A 24,452-nucleotide genomic window follows, 5' to 3' on the forward strand; every position below is an offset into this window, starting at 1 on the left:
GACCACTTGAAAATCTGAGGTGTTTTTTTTATTTTTTTATTTAAACTTATAAAATTAAAGCTTTAAGATTTTGATGCATATAACACAAAGAAATCTTACATAATGTATTCTAGATTTGTGATGTTAATCATATGAACTCCTTGTACAGATGGTCAGATGTTCTTCCTCCATTGAAGCTCAGAATGCTGTTTGGATCATCTCAAATAATGCTGGAGAACATGATCATCTGGTTTGACACAAACTTATGAAGTTCATGCAGCTTGAGTGCTGCTGCCAAGAAAGCAAAAACAGGAAGGACTGAATAAAACTTTTTCACATTTACATAAATGTTATGCATGCTGAGAAATTCTGAAATTCATGTACAAGTACATTATCATATATCCCGAATTAACTTATTATTACTGACCTAATTTTATTACTGATTTAGGAATAAATTATAATTAAATACTAAACATTTTTAAAGTAATAAATGTTCACCTTTTGATTATTGCCGATGCCACTAGTAATTATGTGTCTGATTTTTAATTTACAGTTTATTTTATGTTCATTTTAAGCCAGCCATATAGGAATTTTTAAACAATAGTTGAGTTAAATAGTAAATAGTTGAGTCACTGGGTTGTCTTTAACCCAGCCTTTTTTAGAGTGTATGTACACGTATAAAATCCGTTTTACCAAAAAAAGCTTAACTGACCCTTCACAAAGACCCGCCCTGTTCGTTACTGTTGCTATGTCCGACAAGCCACATCACACATCATGTTCTCATGCAGTGAAAAAAACATTGCGGAGCAAAGAGAAAACTGACACTGCACCGACAGAAAAGACGGAGCAGGTTACTTCTGCTATGAAACAAAGTCTCAGCTTTCAAATTCTGTCATTTAGTAAGAAATTCAAACAATAAGTACCGTTTTGTGGCTCTTTAATGTGTTGTCACAGATTGCTGTAGCGCCTCAGCTCAAGCGGCACGTTAAGCGATCATCTCTTCCTTTTTAATAGTTATAGCTTGAAATAAACATGAATGAACATCAGAAGGTATCTTGTTTCAACCGCGGAGAGATAATTTTTAAAATTTAAGTCCACCGAAATCTGGTGGCTTGTTTGTTGGACAAAAATGGCATATTCAGTGTTATGATTGGTCAGATAATGTCAATCAAACTCCCTGCGAAGGGTCAGTTATTTAATGAGGCAATATCAATCTATCTATCTATCTATCTATCTATCTATCTATCTATCTATCTATCTATCTATCTATCTATCTATCTATCTATCTATCTATCTATCTGTCTGTCTGTCTGTCTGTCTGTCTGTCTGTCTGTCTATCTATGTCTGTCTGTCTGTCTGTCTGTCTATCTGTCTGTCTGTCTGTCTGTCTGTCTGTCTGTCTATCTGTCTGTCTATCTGTCTGTCTGTCTATCTGTCTATTTGTCTGTCTGTCTGTCTGTCTCTGTCTGTCTATCTATCTATCTATCTATCTATCTATCTATCTATCTATCTATCTATCTATCTATCTATCTGTCTGTCTGTCTGTCTGTCTGTCTGTCTGTCTGTCTGTCTGTCTATCTATCTATCTATCTATCTATGTTTGTCTGTCTGTCTGTCTGTCTATCTGTCTGTCTGTCTGTCTGTCTGTCTGTCTGTCTGTGTCTGTCTGTCTGTCTGTCTGTCTGTCTGTCTGTCTGTCTATCTATCTATCTGTCTGTCTGTCTGTCTGTCTGTCTGTCTGTCTGTCTATCTATCTATCTGTCTGTCTGTCTGTCTGTCTGTCTGTCTGTCTATCTGTCTGTCTCTGTCTGTCTATCTATCTATCTATCTATCTATCTATCTATCTATCTATCTATCTATCTATCTATCTATCTGTCTATCTGTCTGTCTGTCTGTCTGTCTGTCTGTCTGTCTGTCTATCTATCTATCTATCTATCTATCTATCTATCTATCTATGTTTGTCTGTCTGTCTGTCTGTCTGTCTGTCTGTCTGTATATATAATGACTTTCACTAGCATTATCTCAGACTTCTGGATCCACTATAAATATAGTCATAGTCATAATTCATTGTCACACCTGAGGCACACCAAACATTCAGAGATACTTTTCTGTGAAATTTAATATAATAACCAAATTACATTAAGTGCAGTTGGTTATCCAGTTTACAAGTAACAAGTTGCAAAACGAAAGCGGGATTTGGACAAGTTTGTTGGCCTTCTCTTAAACACTTTAGCACATTCATGATGAGGTGTGATAAGAATGCTTACAAGATTAAGCGGTTATAATAAACACTCTTAATTAATAAAGAATCCTTTGCATGTCCACCATCTCACTCCATTGTGTCTACAACCTCATTTTTATTTACTAACGCTCATGCATTACAAAAAGACACAGCGGCTTTGGTGTAGCGGAGCGCTTTTTGCGTTTGAGAGGCTGATGTGATTTTGCTGTGCTTTTAGTAGAGAGTCAGAGCTGCTGAGTCTGATCGGATTAGAGCAGTGAGAGATGGGCGCTCTGGGCCTGTGCTCCCACCGTTTAGTGGGCTCCGAGCCCTAGGGTAACACTCCTGGCCCCTCCGGGTGGCATAGGCTTGTGGGAGCAAGAGAGCGGGGGTCGCGGTTGGGCTGGTAAGGCGGTTCCTAGCCCCTCCACATATAGTTTTGGGCCATATTCGGGTAATGGATATAGGCCTAATTTGGCCTCGCATGCATTATTTGGCATTTTCTCCCCCTCACTTTGTTTTTCCTCGTTTGCCTTTCTGTGTTTTCTCCGGGCTATTATTAGAGCAGACAGGCTGGTGGGAGGGAGAATCTGACTTAGACATTTGTTGTCATCTTTTTACTTATTGATTCTCTTCAGCTTGCCATGCGGCGCATGCATGTGTTGGCACGCACACGTTAACGCGTGAGGCGCAACAAACTCCCGCATAAACATGGCAGATATTTCCCAGTTCCTCGCCTATACATTTGCTCATACGACGGTGGCTGTGGGTGGGAGTGAAGGCCTCATGTCTGCTAGGGAGCATGTTTTACACCCGATCTTGTTAAATATAGAGATTCAGTTATTAATCTTTCATCTCGCCTCGTCTGCGTTGGTATCCAGGGAGAAAACCTTAAATACACAAAGCACCAGAATGTCCTCTTTCTTTCTCTCTTTCGCTTTTCCATCTCTTCCACTTGCACAAGCATTCCGGCTCTCTCTCATAACACATAAATGAGCACATCGAGATCCAGCTTGCACTAAAGAAAGCAACGCCAAGCCCCTCTCTGACATGTCAGCATACTTACCTTTAATTACACTTAAATGCATTCAGATGATTTTGCATTCAACACATGCGCCGCTGACTGACTCCAGCCTTAATGGAACTCGGGTTCCTCAAATGTTTCGGGCCTAAAAATAACTATGTTTGAGAGCAGAAAACTCCACAACGCTGCACACACGCCATCCATTTTCGATATTTATTAAAAGTACGGACATATTTCTTAAATGTCAGATCGCTAGCTACCCCCGCTCTTGTCTGATTTATCGTCTTTCCCGACCCACCTCGTCTTTCTCCTTCCTGCCTGCCCGCGTTCGGTCTTCAGTATTATTTTTCCCTTCTCTTTCCCTTCCCGCTTTGCTCTCACCCTACTGTAATGGGAGACTTGCAATCAATAGCACATTAGTCTGGCCGGAAACTCTGCTAGAATTAAATATGAATGACTGAGATTGTGGCTCTACCTGCCACTGAGAGCGCAGGATGAGGCCTCGGAGGGGAGGGGAGACTGAAAATATCCCATTTATGAGATAAACTGTCAGGCTGGGGTGTGTTACATGCTGCCGAGGTTTTATCAGGTAAAAGTCAAGAAAAGCACTTCAGATTTTAGAGCACACCGAGTGTCCTTCTTAAATCACACACACACACATATATATATTATATATGATACATCCATGGCCTTGTGAGGCTATTTTGCGTGACCCTGGTTGACAGTCATTTAAGTGGATCGGTCAGCACAGGGCGCTTGGAAAATTGAATGCTGTTGGCTTTGATCAGTTTTATGGCTCAATCCATCAATAATGCGGAAATGTGCTGGAGTAACTCGTTGTTTGATTTACTTTGGAACTACATTTCAGCTTAGCAGAGATGAGGCTGTTTGTGACAGATGGACTGATATTGTTCCCTTCCCCATCCCACGAGTGAACCCCTCCCTCTTCTGCTCCTTGACAGATGCAGAGGGAGGAACAGGGCCCACTTCTCTTTCTTCTTATTGATTTGGCTGCTTGAACTCTCGTGGATGGCGAGCAGGGCTGTGGGGGTTGGTGTATCCTGCAGGTCAGGGGGGAAAAATCAGAGTTGTGCAAATCAGTCAAAGAGTTACACACAAAAGCTTTCTAAAAGACAATGTCCTGGAATGAAGGCAAGAGAAGGCACTTATGGTGGCTTAATTGCAAAGGAAGACATTACTTTAAAAAAGTTTTAGAGTCTGATTGTAAAATCATACAACATTGTCAATTTTGACAATCTGTTGAACTGATATTATATGAATTGTTGTTAAAAAAATGTTTTCTTCTCATATTTTTCTTTTATTTATTGGAAATTAAAGTTTATGAATTACTACAAATCAGCATTTGGCCTCAAATTAGCTTTAGGCTATATTTACAAACCTGATCCCAATCCTGCAGATTTCTTTTCCCTTTTATTTATTACATTTTTTTAATTATTTAAACTATTTAATTTAGGTAACAGCTTTGAAAAAATACAAATCTTATATATTTATTTATATAGAATCTGAATCTGAATGATCTCAAATCTGTTAGAAAATTAAATTTATATAGGTATTAACTTAATATGTCTGGTTCCAGATATTACAGAAATAAAAGTAAAGTAAAAGTAAGTAAGTAAATGTTAAAAAAACGGCAATCAACAAATTGCAAACTCACTAACCAATTGCTCAATACGTATATTTAATACCTTTAATACCTATCAAAGCATATACTGAAATATACAATAATATTATTTGGTAAATAAATTAGTTTTAGTTAAATAAATAAGTGTGTCCATATATATTAAATAAATAAATTCCCATTGATTTTTGTCTTTGAAGCTATTGGAAATAGTTTTTATCCAATTTCTGGGGCTTGCACCTACATTGAAAACTCAAGCTCTGCCATTTATCCACTTATTACATCTAAAGTTTGAATATTGTCGTCTTTACTCCTGTGAAACTACACTCATATGCAATGAATTCAGCAGAAAAATAGTTCATGCTGTACAAGTTAAATGCAGGAATGAGTGACTACAGTGCATCTACCGTAAACATTATCAATCACAGTTTATCACTAATCAGTTTTTAAGGAAAATGTGACAGTAGAAGCTAAAATGACAGGATAGATTTCACTATCTATGAGTAATTGGCAAGATTTTAGCAGATTCAGGAGACATTAGCCCAACCTCCCACTGCCCCTGGCCCATCAGCGACAGGACAAATTCCATTAAGTGACCAACAGCTGCCCCTTGACAGATGCGGGCCAGTGCCGCTCCTCTCCACCGTTCCCTTGGGGGCTCAGGAGGGCGCTGGGGTGGGGAGTGGGGGGGGGGGGGGTCTAGAGAAAATACGGCTCAGAGGATGCAACGTGTCATAGCTTTCGGAGAAACACAATCAACTGAGCATCTGCCCCCTCCTCAGCGTCACTGCTTACCGCTGCAGACTTTAGGAAACAAACCGTGATCTTACTGCAGACTTAATGACTCATTCTGAAATAATTTGCTTTAAAAATAAGTGTACTGATTATGTCAAACATTTCCAGTGATGTTCTGATCTCACTGTGTCTACAAGCACTCTATGTAGTTTTCATTTTGTCCCGTCCTTTATTGCAGTAGTGGATGACAATGCAAAATGAGGTCTCAGGTCTAATACGGTCACCGACAGCAAGGAAAAACTATGCTAATGCAAATAATACAATGCCACTAAGCATATAATCGTGCACGGTTAGGCTTATTAACTTTTCAGGAGAAAATGCTTGCCTTTTTTTGTTGACGTCAAAGGCTGTGTGCCCAATGAAACTAAAAACTATGATATTTTGGTTTCAAATCTTCTGCCTCTTGAGAATATACGAATGCAATATTTTGCCTAGCGTTTGCTCCATGTGTTAGGCTGGTAAATCAAACTTCTGCTGTCGTTTATGCATTTACAATACTGTCATTTTTTTTTATTCAGCCTATGTCATGTTAAAGTGATAGTTCACCCAAAAATGAACATTCTGTCATTAATTACTCACCCTCATTTTGTTCAGACCTGCAAGACTTTTGTTCATCTTCAGAACACAAGTTAAGATATTTTTGATGAAATCTGAGAGCTTTCTGACCCTGCATTGACAACAATGCAATTACTATTTCCAAGGCCCAGAAGGGTAGTTAGGACATCGTTAAAAAAGTCCATGTGACATCAGTGGCTCAATCGTAATTTTATGAAGCTACGAGAATACCTTTTGTGCACAAAGAAAACAAAAATAATGACTTTATTCAGTTTCAGTTTCTTCTCTTCCATGTCAGTCTTGGATGCGCGTTTACGGGAGTAACACGATGCATGCATGTGATGCTGCTGATGCAGAAGCTGGCATTTTATGAAATTACATATAAAAATGCACTTAAGTTCTGCTTAAAGTAGTGCGTTCTACTTAAGTGGATCAAAAAGCACTCTAAAATTCAAAAGTATATTGTTTGTGTAATAATAAGTACTTTAAAGCATGTTAAAGTGTATAATAACAACATAGTGGAGTTATTTTGGCCATGATAACCTGGCCCCCATTGATTTTCATTGCATGGGCAAAAACTGTGTTCAGTAGAAGAAGGTTGCATTTTTTAAAAGAGTGTGGGAATATTTCTCTTTAATATTTTGCATCTTGTTAGGCCAATTTTCATGGTAATAATGCATTTCAGAACAAGATTTTTGCTATTTTTGTGCTATGTTTTAGTATTGTCTTGCGTTGCCGCTTAAAATCAAATGTAGATTCTGTTGAGTAACACACTGTTTCACATGCCAACATGATTTTTTTCCCACTCCTCTGCAGGCCTCAGAGGACTACATATTAGAAAAAGAAGGTTTACAGCTGCAAAAAGTAATGTCCTGGAGCAAGGCCATAGCAAGCAAGTGGTTAACAATTTGAATGGAGCTGGCTGCGAGGGTGGGACGGGGAAGGGGGCGTGCTCTGGGCACGGGCGCGTGGCAGAGAGAGCAGGTGGATGACGGGCAGCTGAAGAGTGGGGAGAGGGGGAGGGGCGCGTCCATTTTGGAGGACTCTTGGGGTTCAGAGAGACCCTGGAAAAAAAAGGCAGCCCCATCTGGAAGCAGGGTGGGGGCTGGGGCGTGAAAGAGATCTAGAGGGTGGTGTCTGACACTCTCTCTTTTGTTCTTCGGTAATGCAGCAGGGATGGGGGGTGCTCTCCTGCCAGTGGGGGGAGGGGCAGCCAAACAATAGTGCTGGTCGAGGAACTGAAAGCCTTCGACGTGGAGAGGCAGAAGGAAAGGGAAGAAAAGAAAGACATGATGGAAACGCCGCCTGCCTACAGTGCACGCAATCAAGTCAAAACGCAAAACTATTTTTAATTCTCCATCTGGATGGCACATGTTGCATTGCATCCCAGCACTGCCAACAGAGTGCCACAGAGTTCAAGGATGCATGTGTTTCGCTCGCACACACCACGGATGTATGTACCGGGTTCACATGACAGTCGCAATGCGGTAATTCTCTTAATGTAATTGCTCGAATGATGGTCCATTACATCTCCGAGCCAGTCCACTCCCATCGGTACAGGCTGCTCATCCTTCAAACCCAGACAAATGACATGAAAATCTCCACTAAGGCTGCAGTAGAAAAACCCCTAAAGCTTCACAACACTGGTTTTTTTTTTTAGATCTATATTTATTCCTTGTGATGCCAAGCATCAGGTTTTAGTACTTGCAAGCCAAAGAGAGGAGAGATATTCATTAATCTTCATTAGCATGGGAGTACAGACTGCTGTGAGGGGAATAGACTGCACAAAAACATATAAAGCATACAACATACATGGCAGAAGTGTCTCCTGAAATGCCCTTGTTCGCTCTGAGAGCTTAACAAGCAGGAAAAGACACACAGACACACACACACATGCCACCAGCGTCATTCCTTAGGTCAGTGCTGGCTTGTTGTACCTGCGCTAGCAGCTCTCCTTGGTGCTGAATTAATGGGGCATGGTGCTGAGCTGAGCTATAGGGAGGAGGAAGCCTGCACTGTATGGTCATACCTCACTGACCGACCGTGGGGGATGGGGAGAGGTTACAGCGGGGAGAAGGAGAGAGGAGTGATGGCTTCCCTCTAAACTGATAAATGTGTGTCCTTGGGTGAAGGAAAATGTCAATAAATGTCTACTGGTAATCTGCTTTTGGGTGTGGGAATAAACATAGATGTCATGCCATTTGAAGTATTATTGTGTGATTTTACAGACTATGTGTATTCAACTAGCAGTGGGAGAACTGTCTGTGAAATCTGAAGAATCCTGGCATGCAACAATGTCTTTGTTTTAGATCTATTGTTAAACTATAAGGGATACTGAGCTTGCATTTCTATATTATTGCAGAATTAGGTTATTTGTGGAATTATTCGGAAAAGATTAATGAAATCTGGCTGTGTGATATTTTACTTCTGGACAATGCTGCATCTAGACAATAAGGTGGAGGGTTGAGTCATTTTTTCCTGGCCACCGCCTTTCCAGGCTCTAAGTCTCCAGCACTTGTGGAGCACATCGCTCTCTGGTGGCCGTGCAGCAATATAACATATATCAAAAGTGTGGGCTTACTGAAAATATAAGGTAATATAACTTCATTGATCCTCTGGGAGAAATTGAAGCACTGCTGCATTAAACATAAAACACATAGACAGAATAATATGGGTCTCTGAGTGAATACAATATAGAAGATAAATAAATAAAAAGACATATAAACAAATATATCTAGAAAAAAATGTAAATGTAACGTAAATCGTGCAAAAGGACCTGAGGGGATGCATCGGTTGTGCAAGCAACTTGCAAAATAAGTATATGGATATATATATATATATAAATATATATGTGTGTGTGTGTGTTGGTGTAACTATGAATTGATGTATACATGTGCTTTGAACAAGCACAAGATGTTCTTTACAAAAATAAGATATGTACAAACCGAATTCCGGAAATGTTGGGATGTTTTTTAAATTTGAATAAAACTAAAACTAAAAGAATTTCAAATCACATGAGCCAATATTTTATTCACAATAGAACATAGATAACATAACAAATGTTTAAACTGAGAAATGTTTTAAATTGTATGCACAAAATGAGCTCATTTCAAATTTGATGCCCCATACAGGTCTCAAAAAAGTTGAAATGTCGCTTATGACACTCTGGAAGGTCTTCCTCTTTACCCCGAAGGACAAGACGTCCGTGATTTCCAACAAGAATGTCAAATTTGGACTCATCTGACCACAGAACATTTTTCCACTTTGAAACAGTCCATTTTAAATGAGCCTTGGCCTACAGGACACGACGGCGCTTCTGGACCATGTTCGCATATGGCTTCCTTTGTGCATGATAGAGCTTTAGTTGGCATCTGCAGATGGCACGGCGGATTGTGTTTACTGACAGTGGTTTCTGGAAGTATTCCTGGGCCCATTTAGTAATGTCAATGACAGAATCATCCCGATGAGTGATGCCGTTTCATCTGAGGGCAGAAGACCACGGACATCCAACAAAGGTCTTCGGCCTTGTTCCTTTACGCAGAGATTTCTCCAGTTTCTCTGAATCTTTTGATGATGTTATGCACTGTAGATGATGAGATTTGCAAAGCCTTTGCAATTTGACATTGAGGAACGTTGTTTTTAAAGTATTCCACAATCTTTTTACGCACTCTTTCACAGATTGGAGAGCCTCTGCCCATCTTTACTTCTGAGTGACTCTGCCTCTCTAAGACATCCCTTTTATAGCTTATCATGTTACAGACCTGATGTCAATTAACTTAATTTGTTGCTAGATGTTCTCCCAGCTGAATCTTTTCATAATTTGTTGCTTTTTCAGCCCTTTGTTGCCCCCGTGCCAACTTTTTTGAGATCTGTAGCAGGCATCAAATTTGAAATGAGCTCATTTAGTGGATAAAAGTGTCAAATTTCTCAGTTTAACATTTGTTATGTTCTCTATGTTCTATTGAATAAAATATTGGCTCATGTTAAACAAATGTTTTTTAGTTTTAATTTTATTCAAATTTAAAAAAAATGTCCCAACATTTCCGAAATTCGAGTTGTAGATGCATAAATAGCTGTGATAAATAGATTTAGATTTAGATCTACATCGCACTAATTGCACTTGATTAAGTGCACCAGAAGCACTCTAATGCTTCAGGCTGTTTTGTCAGGGATTATATCATTAGAATTGTCACACAATTGGACACATACTTGACTATGAAAAATTACTAATTCTTGTCATTGCATTGCATTTTTATTCTGAAAACTTTTTATGCTGTCCTGAAAAGGTGACCACGATTAATATATATATATATATATATATATATATATATATATATATATATTTATAAACAAACAAACAGTTCTTAAACAAGCATTTCATGGAGTAACTTACTTTTCAGAAAATTAAAAAAAAGTAATTTATTTCCTCGTTTCTTCTCGATTCTTCTCAGTCAGGCGAAGCCAAAACATAAATCTTGTGCTAGTATGTTAGCAAGTAAGCCACAGACTGAAGGCCGGTCTGGATCAGCTTGTGTGAGTGGAGCGGATCGACAGCGATTTCTCCTCCCAGCTTCCGCGCCACTCCTGGTTTTACATTTCCTCATGGGCAAACAATCCACGAGAAATCAGAGATTTAACTGTTAAAAAACTTGCTCCTCGCCTCAGGCAAAATCACACAGCCCCATTAGCATTCACATGAGAAAACCCCAACTAACCATTGTAAAATATTCCCTATGTTCTTTATAAATACTTTATATATTATGTATTATGACATCCAGGAGTGTACATTTGGCTAATGAACTGTATTGTACAAACGGAACTTAAAATATCGGAACAATAAACTATTCTGAATTAATATATTTACATATTTCTTTGATATGCTGTTTTTGAACAGCTTATTAAAGAAATGAAAAGCCAAATTAAGTAGTAGGGAAACAGATGGCTTGTGGTGTTTTCGGTAGTCTGCAGAGTTAGCATTATTCCTCTTTAAGTAGGAAAACATTCATCACCTTGAATTATCTAGAAACGATAAACCGCCGCAGATCCCCAGAGACAGAGACAGGTGCGTCATTGGAAAGCGGTTTGGTGAGCTAAGCGCTATTAGAAGCGCCGTTCGCCCCCACACCGTGAGGAGGCGCTGTTATGCGCCAAAAACTGACACAAGGAAGCGCTCCGCTCCACAATAATATTACCAAAGTACAGGGAAACTGTAAGGAGCTCTCCCTCCTTGTTTAGGTGGGATGGCAACTTTACCCAGCGAACGGAGGGCTTTTGCGCATAAGATTAACAGGTAGGTGAACTTTACCGAGTGTTAAACGATAGAGGAGTTGTGCATTAGTTGTCGCGCGCATCGGGATCGACTCAATAGGGAGAGATAAAGAGATCCGCCATGAGTTACTCAGGGATGGACCTTTTGTTCAGATCAACTCACCGGGCGTCGCAACAGTGTGACACTGCAACTAAACTACTTCTGTTTAACGCGTTTACCAGTTTATCAGTACTTTGTAACGAATGCATGGTGTGTATCGTCTTTAAATAATCAGACTTCATATGGGTGAAAAGAGGATGCGTTGAGCGCCATCATGGAGTGTAATGTGATATGATATCGGAACTACACTCTTAACTATTCAAATAGATATATCTCAGGAATGAGTTTAGGTCTGGCTGTCCGTTTAAAAACACATTTAAGTCATAGCGCAATAAAACTAAAGAGATGCCCCCCCCCCCCCCCCCCCCCAGTTCCAAACAGTGGAAAAGTAAAAATTGCTCCGTAGAAACCCAATACATAGTTGCAAACAGTAACAATTGTGTGTGGGGGGGTGGGGGGGGGGGGGTTTCATTCTGTGATAATTTTTAGGTAGTTAGATATAAAGAGAGTGATAATTCAGAAATAAATTTAATCTGCAATTTTATGATGTAAATCTTTGTGGATAACATACACACGTATGTATGTATGTATTGAAAACGAACATGATATTAGAATCTGGGTAACCACTGCCATGTTTACATATTTTATGGCCGTCTCACATAATATATTAATATTAGGATGTTATATAACATTGCATATTAAATATGGTAGTTGCATCTGTAATATGGCTTGTTTTACGGTGCTTCTGTCAGAGGGGCAAAATTAAATTAAAAATATCTGATCATGTGACTTTTCACGTCAGTTATAAATTGTCAAATATAGACAGTTTAATTTTGATGTTATTGATTGATCAGTTAGTGTTTTTCTTATGTTTTGCACTTTTATATGAGTCTTGCATGCTCATCAAGAGTTGATGCTCTTCTTCAGTGGGAATCAACTCACTTTTTGCTGAGAAAGCATCTCTGGAACTTGTCTGGTGGGTTCACAGAAACTGAGTGTGTCTGGGATTGGTTAATTCACTTGTTTATTTATTTGTTTGGAGCGATATGGTAGTTTTTATTCATTCTCATAGATCTGAGCAATACTGATAATTTGATAAGTAGATTAAAATCACTTCAGTGTAGTAGAGAGTATTCAGGAGTGATCCCTTACAAATGCACACTAAGATGGTAATACCATAATACTTCCATATAAACCATGGTTTTGTATGAGTACTATATTCATATACCATGTGGTCTGCACATGATACTGTTGATATCTTTTTTTTCCCCACTTGAAAGGCATGAAACCTGTGCATAGGATTGTGTTTCATGAGTCATTATCTTTCTCTGTCTTCACCTCTGTGAGAGCAGACTCGTTGTTTCTTTGCAGGATGTAGGAAAGGGTGGTGTGCTCCATTCCGCCCATTGCTTTTAGAACAGACTAGTTTTCCTCTTTCCTTTTGAAGCAGGAAATAGGAAGCCACAGTGTTGGGTGGCATTCCTATAGCTCTGATTTTTGTCCTGCAGAAGTGTGCAACACTTAAAAGGTTACACACCCCTGTTAAAATGCCAGGTTTCTGTGATGTAAAAAAAAAAAGAGACCAAGATAAATCATTTCAGGACTTTACATTCCGCCTTTAATGTAAACTATAACCTGTACAACTCAATTAAAAAACAAACTGAAATCTTTTAGGAAAGGGGGAGTAAAAATAAACTAAAATAATGTGGTTGCATAAGTGTGCACACCCTCTTATAACTATGTGCCTGTGTTCAGAATTAAGCAATCAGATTCAAACTCATGTTAAATAGGAGTCAGTACACACTTGCCATCATTTAAAGTGCCTCTGATTAAACCCAAATAAAGTTTAGCTGTTCTAGTAGGCTTTTCCTGACATTTTCTTAGTCATATCTTTCAGCAAAAGCCATGGTCCACAGAGAGCTTCCAAAGCATCCGAGGGATCTCATTGTTGAAAGGTATCAGTCAGGAGAAGGGTACAAAAGAATTTCCAAGGCGTGAGATATACCATGGAACACAGTGAAGACAGTCATCATCAAGTGGAGAAAATATGGCGCAACAGTGACATTACCAAGAACTGGATGTCCCTCCAAAATTTATAAAAAGATCAGAAAACTGGTCAGGGAGGCTGCCAAGAGGCCTACAGCAACATTAAAGGAGCTGCAGGAATTTCTGGCAAGTACTAGCTGTGTAGTACATGTGACAACAATCTCCCATATTCTTCATGTGTCTGGGCTATGGTGTAGGGTAGGGTTGGGTATCGTTTGAATTTTAGCGATTCCGATTCTGCTTATCGATTCCCATTCTTTTCGATTCCCAGTTTCGATTCCAATGTGATTAAATAAAGATATCAAACATTTATCCTGTGTCTCTTTTTTGCAAACCATTTATTGGAGCTGAATACCATGAACACAAATCAACAGGCTACATAAAAACTTGACTCTTTAAGAGCTGTTTGTGTGCAAAATAGAACTGCATGATTCTGGATCAATTGAGTTTTTTTCTTTTTTTCCCAATGGAACTTGTGGTTCTCATGATTCTGAAGAAAAAAAATATTAGACAACTAAACAAAATCACATGTAATTTATGAATAATTATGAATGACTTGCTCAGAATGTACTTGCTTCATTACTGGATGAATCAGCATCCTTGAACGTAGGGGTGTGCGATATGACGATTTTTGATCGTGGACGATAAAAATGTCTCCACGATCTGCTTTTTAAGAAATATCGTAGTATCGCGCTACCGCGCACATTGTCAATTAACGTTACAGTTCTGGCGCCGCCGTCTCTATATACTGTACAACACGACATACAGCAGTAGAGTTACTCAGACAGGACACTGCACTTATTCGCGATCGCAAAAGTACATGATTTGCATACAAGCCTGGCTGGTTAAATGTTTAATTCGCGCGCTGGTCTGACGTGCGCTTGTTCTGAGCGCATACACCTGAAGCACGCGCACTAAAACGCCTGTCTAACAGCGCCTGATTACTCAACTAACTTATCTTTTGCGCTAATACTGTCAAAACACACAAGGTTTGCATACAGACTCAGTTGGTTATCTCTAAAATGAAAGTAAATAGTTAAGAGAGAAACGGATGCTTGCCTGTATATTAGATGCGTGCAGCTCTTAAAGGGACAGGACACTAAACATGCTGTCGACTGTCATTAAAGGGATAGTTCACCCTAAAATTTAATTTCTGTCATTATTTACTCAGTGGAAAACCAAACAGTTGCTGGTCCACATTGACTTTGATAGTAGGAAAGAAAAATCCTATGGAAGTCACTGAGGACCAGCAACTGTTTGGTTTTCCACCTTCTTCAAAATAGCAATTATGTTCAGCACAAGAAAGAAACTCATTCCGGTTTAAAACAACTTTTGAGTAAATGATGATATAAAAATACAACATTATGACAGAATTGACAGACAGATGACAGAATATTAATTTGTGGGGGAACTATTCATTTAACGTTAACAAAACAACAAAACGCAAAGAGAAAAATCACTCCCTATTCTTGACTGAAACACTTTAATACAGTTGCTTTAGGAATCAGTCTATCTAGTGTTTTATTTTTATATTTGTTCATTCAATTTCATTGAATGCTCTGCTAAATACACCTATTGTACCAGGAAATAAAGCACTGTTTGTTTTATTTGTATATTATGTGTATTTGTAATGTGTATCTTTGTTCTTATTTTTTAATAAGAAAAATAAAATAATGACAAAGATTTTTTATCTTCGCCCACTTTGGCCTAAATATCTGCCATGCATCTTTGTCTATCTAGTTTGGCTGTAATGCTCAGACAACTTGTAAAACCAAAATAGTAAAACTAACAAAGAATCGTGATAAAAATCGTGAATCGTGATATTTCTATAAAAAATCGTGATATGATATTTTTCCCATATCGCCCACCCCTACTTGAACGAATCTCTTGTATGTTTTAAAGACAAATACATTTTAACAGACCCTTTTCGCCACCTACTGGCGTAACAATGTAATCGATAAATCTTCATTTGAAGTGTCAAATTACTTTCAAAATTAGATTTACTCTATTTTAATCGCTACCGTACATATCAGAGTTTATATCTGAACTATAAACTTTTATAACAGTGCTTCTGTGATTTGAATGTTTGTAACACAGAAATGATAAACACTGTGTGGTTAAAAAGACTGTGGAGTTGTTTCATTCATATACATGACAGCTGCTCTCTTTAGGTCAGCAGCAGCGCGAATGCAGATTTAAATGTTCTAATCACACAAGTGATCACAACATTGTGATCGCACACGTCAAAGGTTGAGGAATGATACGGATGAATTATTGTAATTTAGGAATAGAATCAGGTTGGTGTTTGAATCATGTTCGCGATCTTTAACGAGCTATTAAATTAATCTCATGTTGTTGGTGACACCTCTCTTGCAACATGTTTAGCTATCACAGATATTACTTAGCTTTTTTGGCTTCTGATCGCAAATGCAGCGAAACTTTGGAACGCTTAGATTAGCGAGCAAACCCTGGCAGATCGCTAGGTCACACCGGTCCTCACAGATGAAGAACAAAAAAAAGCGCATTGAAATCGATAAGCGTAATCGAAATTTTAATTTGACAATTATATTTATTGTCTGACCTTAAGTATCCGATTCTGGAATCGGAATTGATTTTTCGATTCCCAACCCTAGTGTAGGGTGGTAAGAAAAACTTCCAAGCCCGGCTAAATTTTGCTAAAACACATTTTAAGACTCCCAAAAAGCATGTGGGAAAATGTGTTATGGTCAAAATGGGTTGTGTGTTATGATGAAACCAAGGTTGAACTTTTTGGTCATAATTCTAAAAGGTACAGTACCCTCCAAAAGTATTGGAACAGTAAAGACAAAATTGCTCTGTTGGCTGTGGAGTCAAGACATTTACAAATATGATTAAAAGATGAGTATGAGACAAAACTACAGAATGCCATATTTTATTATTGGGTGATTCAACACAGCACTTTTAGAGTTTCATCCCTCTATCTGATGTGAGCAAGTATTGGAACAGTTGCCTGTTACGGTTTGTGTCTTCCTCTCCTTGTGATGACGTCATGACTCTGTTTTTTTTCCGTGTCTGAGTTCATTAGGTCCGCACCTGCGTATCATTATACACCTGCGACTCATTGGAGTCGTTTCTGATTCACTATAATAAGGACGCTCAAGCGGCGCATGGGAGGAGAGAGGAGAGAACCAGCAAACAAGTGTTTTTCTTTCTTTTTGTTTTTCCCTTTTTCTTTGTCTTTAGTTAACTTTGCTGTTCGTTTTATTAATATTCGTTACCTTCATATTATTTTGAAGTTGATTATGTAACTTTATCTGTGATACGTGTTTCGTGAGTTTTTATGTTTGTGAGTATAATAAACGTTAACGCAGCACTCGTGTTTCACGTATCCTTCTTTATGTTGTGAAACCCTTACGTAGCTACTCTTAACAAAAGGGGTTCGTAACATGCCTCACAGGTCTTTCTAAGTGATCAGCTGTGTCCTGTTGCATTAATTCTTCAGATATTAAAAGCAGGGAATGTGTCGTATCAGTTATATCCACTACTTCTGCATTCTGAATCTTACATTCGATGATGACACACACAAACCAGGATGAAGACGAGGGAGCTGACTTTGAGAGAAAAGCAAGTAATTTGGATGCTAAAAGAAAATAGTAAATCAATTAGAGCTCTAGCAAAAACAATGGGCATGGAGAAATCAAGAGTTTGGAAACCACCAGCAACCAACAACTACCTGATCGGCTGAGAAAACAACAGTAGTTGATGGCAGACAAATCATAAAAGCTGTGAAAATGAATCCTAAAAGTGTCTGTAAAAACTATGTGTCTGTAAAATCACCAACAACGTCCAGAAAGCTGGGGTGATGCTCTGACAATCTACTGTCCTCAGGAGACTTGGACACAGAATTACAGATGCTACACAGCAAGATGCAAAACTCTGACCAGCACCAAAAATAGAAAGGCAAGATTAGAGTTTGCAAAAAAAGCACAAAGGTGAGCCAGAAGAGTTTTGGAACTGTGTTTATGGACCGATGAAACAAAGATAAAACCTTTATCTAAGTGATGGGAAAGCAAAAATATGGAGAAAAAAAGGGAACTGCAAATGATCCCAAGCATACAGCCTCATCTGTAAAGCATGGTGGAGGTGGTGTCGTGGCATGGGGATGCATGGCTGTCTCTGGAACATGCCCTCTCAACTTTACTGATGACTTAATGTATGATGACAGCAGCCGAATGAATTTGGAAGGGTACAAAACCATCTTGCCTACCAGTATTCAAGAAAATGCCACCAGATTCATTGGGAAGTGCTTCATATTGCATCAGGACAATGACCCAAAACACCCTGCCAGTTCAGTCAAGGAATTTATAAGGAAAGAAATGGAAAGTCTTAGATTGCCCAAGTCAATCTCCAGATTTAAATCCGATTGAACATGAATTGCACCAGCTGAAGAGGAGAGTAAAGGCAGAAACTCCCCTAAACAAGCAACAATTGGAATTGGCTGCATTAAAGGCTGGGAAAAGCATTTCAAAGAACGAGACCAAGAGTCTGGTGATGTCTATGGGTCACAGACTCACTGCTGTGATTGTGCGCAAGGGATCTGCGGCTAAATAATAGCTTTTAATCTTTTATATTTGCCTTATGTTCAACTGTCCCAATACTTATGCTCACATCAATGAGTGGGATGAACTCTAAAAGTGCTGTTATTTTTATTTGATAAAACATGTATGTGTTGAATCACCCAATAATAAAATGTGACATTCTGTATTTTTGTCTCATATTCATCTTTTAATCATATTTGCAAATGTCTTGACTCCACAGACAGAGCAATTTTGTCTTAACTGCTCCGATACTTATGGAGGGGACTGTATGTTTGGCACAAAAACAACACTGCACATCACCAAAGGAACACCATACCCACAGTGAAGCATGGTGGTGGCAGCATCACGCTTTGGGGCTGTTTTTCTTCAGCTGGAACTGGGGCCTTAGTCAAGGTGGAGGGAATTATGAACAGTTCCAAATACCAGTCAATATTGGCACAAAACCTTCAGGCTTCTGAGAAAGCTGAAGATGAAGAGGAACTTCATCTTTTAGCACGACAACAACCCAAAGCAAAGCACACATCCAGATCAACAAAAGAATGGCTTCACCAGAAGATTATTAAAGTTTTGGAATGGCCCAGCCAGAGCCCAGACCTGAATCCGATTGAAAATCTGTGGGGTGATCTGAAGAGGGCTGTCCACAGGAGATGCCCTCGCAATCTGAAAGATTTGCAGCGTTTTTGCAAAGAAGAGTGGGCAAATATTGCTAAGTCAAGATGTGCCATGCTGATAGACTCGTACCCAAAAACACCTGAGTGGTGTAATAAAATCAAAAGGTGCTTTAACAAAGTATTAGTTTAAGGGTGTGCACACTTATGCAAACACATTATTTTAGTTTTTTATTTTTCTAAAAGATTCTAAAAGAAGTTTCCCTTTTCTAAAAGATTTCAGTAGTTTTTTTTAATTGAGTTGTACAGGTTAAAGTTTACATTAAAGGTGGAAAAAGTTCTGAAATTATTTATCTTGGTCTCCTTTTTTTTTCTTTTTTTTACATCACAGAAGCCTGGCATTTTAACAGGGGTGTGTAGACTTTTTATATCCACTGTATATGTATGCACGTAATTCTTTGCCGCACACTGTAAACCAAACAGCATTTTATTTTTGTTTCAGCTTGACCCCGCTGGCCTGTCAAGCTTGGAGTTTGTCCGAGCAGTTTTTTACCTTCGTAGTCACAGCTTTATAATCTCAGGAAATGGTTCGTCAGTGAAGTGGCTTGACCCCTGGGAGGGGGCTTCAACCGCATCAGGGCTGCTTGAATGACAGGAGGGCCTGATGCTTTAGTCGGCAGAGTTTTGTTAGCAGAGCAAAGTCTGGATTTGAGCTTGGAGATCAAGTGGTTAGGGTTAGCAAGTGTGGAAGTATTTGCCCAAGACTCACTCATCGCCACATTGCTAGGGTGTTGTTGTTGGTTGCCAGGTTTTGCCGTGTTGTTGCTAAGATTTTTGCTATGCATTGCTATGCACTTGTTTGGGTGTTCTGGGTGGATGTGTTGGGATTCAGGATATATCAGTTATCGACAGATATTCGAGATTTTAAACTCATCGGTATGGTTCGATATTGGTTATTTAATCATTATGCTCATTTCCCCTAATTTTACATTTAGATTAGCTTTGCTGTCATCTAATGCTCACTTACAGTTAATGTTTAAAGCACTAATAATTTAACACTGTTGTATGTTTAGCAGATCTCAAAATGAATATTCATTGTACTATAAATTATAATGTTGTCATGCTTAAATTCACTCATAGCTTTGATTTAAAACAAGTTTGTGACACAGCCATTGAGTCGTATTTGTTTCTGTTTTATGATGGACGGCAACCAGTATTAAGGTGTAGGTAATACTGCCAACTACTGTGGTGGCTGCTGCAGGATTGTGTATGGTATTAACATATCAATATTTCATTTTTTAAATATCAAGGTTAAATATAGGGTAGAGTGGGGGAAAACACCCACCTTAAGGATTGTCTTTTTTTTTTCTCCTATAAAAGAAAAACTTAGGCGCCAAATTATTTTTTTAGGTGCCACAGAATAAAAGTGGTTTATTTTATTATTATCATTTTATTTTTCCCCCCTATTTTAACATTTCAATCATTTTGTCATGTGTTTATGTCATATCTTTTCTAGGCTTTATCAGCATTTTAATCCATCTTGTAGATGATCAGGTCGACCGGGGGACTAAGGTTCACTTAAAGTGTGAATTAAATGTCTTTTACAACTTGAAATATACAGTCACAAAGAATTGTTCGTTACACAGAATCTGTGTTTATATTACCGAAAGTGTGCGCTTGTGGTCCGCATTAAAGAGCACCCAAACCGCATCATTTGAATTTCGTAGCATTTTAAAGCTGACACTTTGTTTATTAAAAAGTAAGACAGTACAAAGCTTTTTGCGATTACTGGATGGCAAGTGCGCTTCAAATAACAGGAAGTCCATGCATTAACAGAACACAGCATATAGACTAAGATCTCGATAAGAAGAAGCCATATTAGTAATGATTATAAACGAGAATTGTTGACTATATTGCCAGTATCCACAGAGCTGACAGCTTTACCTGTTGAAGTTTGTTCAAGTTGTGCACGAAATAGACACGGCTTTTCTGCACTTGCACTTTGGGGCTGTTTACACCTGGCCACTTCATGCATTTTTTCCTGATCGGATAGCTATCTGATCCTGAAAAGACCAGGTGTAAATGCCGTCCGAAACGCATTCGAGACGGATATAAATCCAATCGCTCGAACCACTTCAGGAGGTGGTCTGGGCGAAACCGGACAAGTGTAAATGCATCTGGTTGTTGAAACCACATATGGTAATTTTACTCCTCCCATAATATTAAAATAATAGACGTGTGAGAGCGTTTTATAGGCTATATGGCATGTTATAGTCAGATATGACAGCGCAATGCAACAAGCATCACCGCGGATGAGTCACGGATTATTTCTTCAGCAAACTGAATGAACCTGAAAGTAAGTCGCAGACGCTCAACACACAATCTTCTTCATTAAAAGTAGCGAGACTAGCCTATCTTTCCAGTGCCGATGCCGCGCGCTCTCTTGTTGCAGTCTCTGATATTGAAATTAGCTGATAATTAATAAAATTATCCATTGCTTTCATTGACGTGAACTCTGTTATATTTGCATATGAAGCGGGAATTGAAGAACGGATTTATATCCGTTTTGCGATGACACATTTATGTGGCCAAGTGTAAATGGGGAAACGTTTTAACAAATCATATAGATATCCGATCAGAGAAAATGCATGAAGTGAGCAGGTGTAAACAGGCCCTTTCAGGTCTCTCTCACTGCGTTCAGCAGACTGTGTGCGGCAGAGACGAGGACTGTTTGAAACTCTTTTCAGTAAAACTTTGATGCGCATCGTCTTATGTAAGTTTAATACGTGAACATAACAAAAGATGTGAGCGCAAAACAATCGGGAAAAAAGTCCTTTCATGCAAATTATATATAGTCGCCAGTGTTGTGTATTGATGTGACGTCATCAACGTTATTACGCAGAATGCGGAGATAAAGGATGGAAGAAGAAGTTCAATCTGGTGTCTGTGTGGTTCGATCCGAAATAACCAGAAAGGTTACAACATTGGCGACGAGGATGTTGCAACAAGGACTCACTCGTTAGTTAAATCTGAAAGTGAGTTAGACGTGTGTCACGCCGATTTTTTTTTTATCTCGATTAACCGAAAAGTTTAGTGGAGATAGGCGGCGCGCGTTAAAGATGGACGGTACTGTTCCCAAGTTTGACTGCTACAGCGATCCAGCCACATTGGGTCCGCGGTGGACAAGATGGTTAAATGCATTTGAACTTTTTGCCGATGGAAAGGGTTTGATCCTGGCTGACGATACACGCGACGCTACAAAGCAAAGACGGAGAGCATTGCTCTTACATCACGCAGGGACAGATGTGCAGGATATTTTCTCTACACTCGCTGACACAGGAGGGCCAACAGACTACGCGCAAGCAGTAACAGCGCTGAACGCATACTTTGTGCCTCAGGTAAACACGGCGTTTGCAAGACAGACGTTTTATCAGCTAAAGCAGAAAACGGGACAGACCGTGCAACAGTTTACCACATGTTTAAGGCAAGCGGCAAAAGATTGTGATTTTGGAGCTGATAAAGACAACCAAATAAGGGATGCTGTTCTGAGTCGGTGCAGCTCTGAGTATGTGCGTAGAAAATTGCTGGAGGAAGGAACGGCTTTGACACTTGCTCGTACTCTAGAAATCGCAGCGCAGTGCGAACGTGTTGAACTGCAGATGGCGGCGTTGCACGTTTCTCCAGAGACGGAGGTGAAAGAGACGGTGAGTCTGGTATCCAGAAAAGGAGTGAGAGATCAGAAAAAACGAATGCAATGTAGTAAAGGTAATGCTGATTCAAACAAAACCTGCTACAGATGCGGACAGACAGGTCATTTCGCAAAAGATTATAAATGTCCCGCACGTGGAAAATCATGCAGAAAGTGCAATGGAAGAGATCATTTTGCAAAAATGTGTAAAACAAAGGGAAGTGTGAGACAGACAGTGAAAAGAGTTGAATCAGATGTGGAAAATCAAGACTTTGCATTTGTTGTAAGAGAAGAGAGCAGCATGGACAGAATAACGTTCTCAGTTGGAGGTGTCAGACTACCCATGTTAGTTGACTCAGGAGCAACAAGCAACATAGTGGATGAAGGAACGTGGGAAATGCTTAAGGAAAAAAAGATCAAATGCAGTTCTGCCAAATCAGACAAAAAACTGTATGCATACTCATCAAGTGAACCCCTACCAGTGAAAGGAATTTTCTGGTGTGAAGTTGGAATCGGAAAATGCAGCACAACAGCTGAATTTACAGTTATTTGCGGGAGAGGGGAGCCATTGCTCGGAAAAGACACAGCAGTTAAATTAGGAGTGCTGAGGATTGGAGCTAATGTTGCAGTGGTAAGCGATGTGAAGTCCATGATACGCCAGAAGTACCCCGAATTGTTCTGTGGAGTAGGCAAACTAAATACAAAACAAATGAGCCTACACATTGACAGCACAGTGACGCCAGTTGCACAGCCCCTTAGGCGCGTTCCGTTCCACCTCAGAGAGGCTGTTGAGAAAAAAATAAATGAGCTGCTCCACATGGACATTATCGAGAAAGTCAATGGAGCAACTCCTTGGGTAAACCCAGTTGTCATTGTACCCAAAGCGAATGGGGAAATAAGGATGTGTTTGGACATGAGACAAGCAAACACGGCAATCATTCGTGGGCGGTTCCCGATCCCCACAGTGGATGAATTGTTGCAAGGAATGAATGGGTCAGTCGTTTTCAGCAAACTAGACCTGAAATGGGGGTACCATCAGCTGGAATTGACCCCAGAATCAAGAGACATCACCACATTCGCCGTTCATAATGGCATATATAGGTTCAAAAGACTGGTGTTTGGAGTGTCATCAGCTAGTGAGCAATACCAGCATGAAATAGCTACTGTTCTAGCTGGCATCGAAGGAGTAGAGAACATATCAGATGACATCATCATCCATGCACCTGACAAAGAGACACATGAGAAAAGAATGCATGCAGTACTAAAGAGACTGGAAAGCTGCGGTTTGACTCTGAATGTAGAGAAGTGCCAGTTTAACATGGACAAATTGGTGTTTATGGGCATGCTGCTGTCAGTGAAAGGCATAGGACCGACGGCAGAGAGGGTGAGAGCAGTTGTGGAGGCAAGAGAGCCTGAAAACGTTTCAGAGGTGAGAAGTTTCCTCGGTTTAGCTGGCTATAGTAGCCGATTCATACCTCAGTTTGCGAGCATCTCAGAACCTCTGCGCAGACTGACAAAGAGAGACACCAAATTTCATTTCGGAACTGACCAGAAGAAGGCTTTCAAAACTCTCAAAGATAAGTTGGCCGAGGCAACAACACTGGCTTACTTCGACAAGGACGCACCAACAAAAGTCATTGCTGATGCTGGACCAAAAGGTGTTGGGGCAGTACTGGTTCAGGAACAACGTGAAGGAATGGTTCCTGTCTGCTATGTGAGCAGGAGCTTGACAGAGTGCGAACAAAGGTATTCACAAACTGAGCGCGAAGCACTTGCTCTGGTGTGGGCATGTGAACGATTGCACCCTTATGTTTATGGTCGAAAGTTTGATCTCGTCACAGACCACAAAGCATTGGAAGCAATTTATAGCCCTCGCTCAAAACCATGCGCACGAATCGAAAGGTGGGTCTTGAGATTACAGCCTTATGACTTCCGGGTGATTCACATACCTG

At 39.6% G+C, this 24,452-nt stretch overlaps 2 protein-coding genes across 4 annotated transcripts in view; both read left to right on the top strand.

Annotated features, from left to right (window-relative positions):
* Positions 1-24,452, top strand: part of LOC306869044 (vascular cell adhesion protein 1-like) — a 709,597-nt gene that overhangs the window by 175,765 nt on the left and 509,380 nt on the right. The gene's annotated exons all lie outside the window — the stretch shown is intronic.
* Positions 11,370-24,452, top strand: part of LOC306869038 (dedicator of cytokinesis protein 7-like) — a 73,984-nt gene continuing 60,901 nt past the window's right edge. For all 3 annotated transcript variants that reach the window (XM_079415603.1, XM_079415602.1, XM_079415604.1), the window contains exon 1: positions 11,370-11,503. In XM_079415603.1, the coding sequence (XP_079271729.1) occupies positions 11,454-11,503 (50 nt within the window). In that variant the 5' untranslated portion in view covers positions 11,370-11,453. The remainder of the gene's footprint in view (positions 11,504-24,452) is intronic.

Source organism: Barbus barbus (assembly GCF_936440315.1).
Source record: "Barbus barbus genome assembly, chromosome: 4".
In the NCBI taxonomy this organism is placed as follows: Eukaryota; Metazoa; Chordata; class Actinopteri; order Cypriniformes; family Cyprinidae; genus Barbus; species Barbus barbus.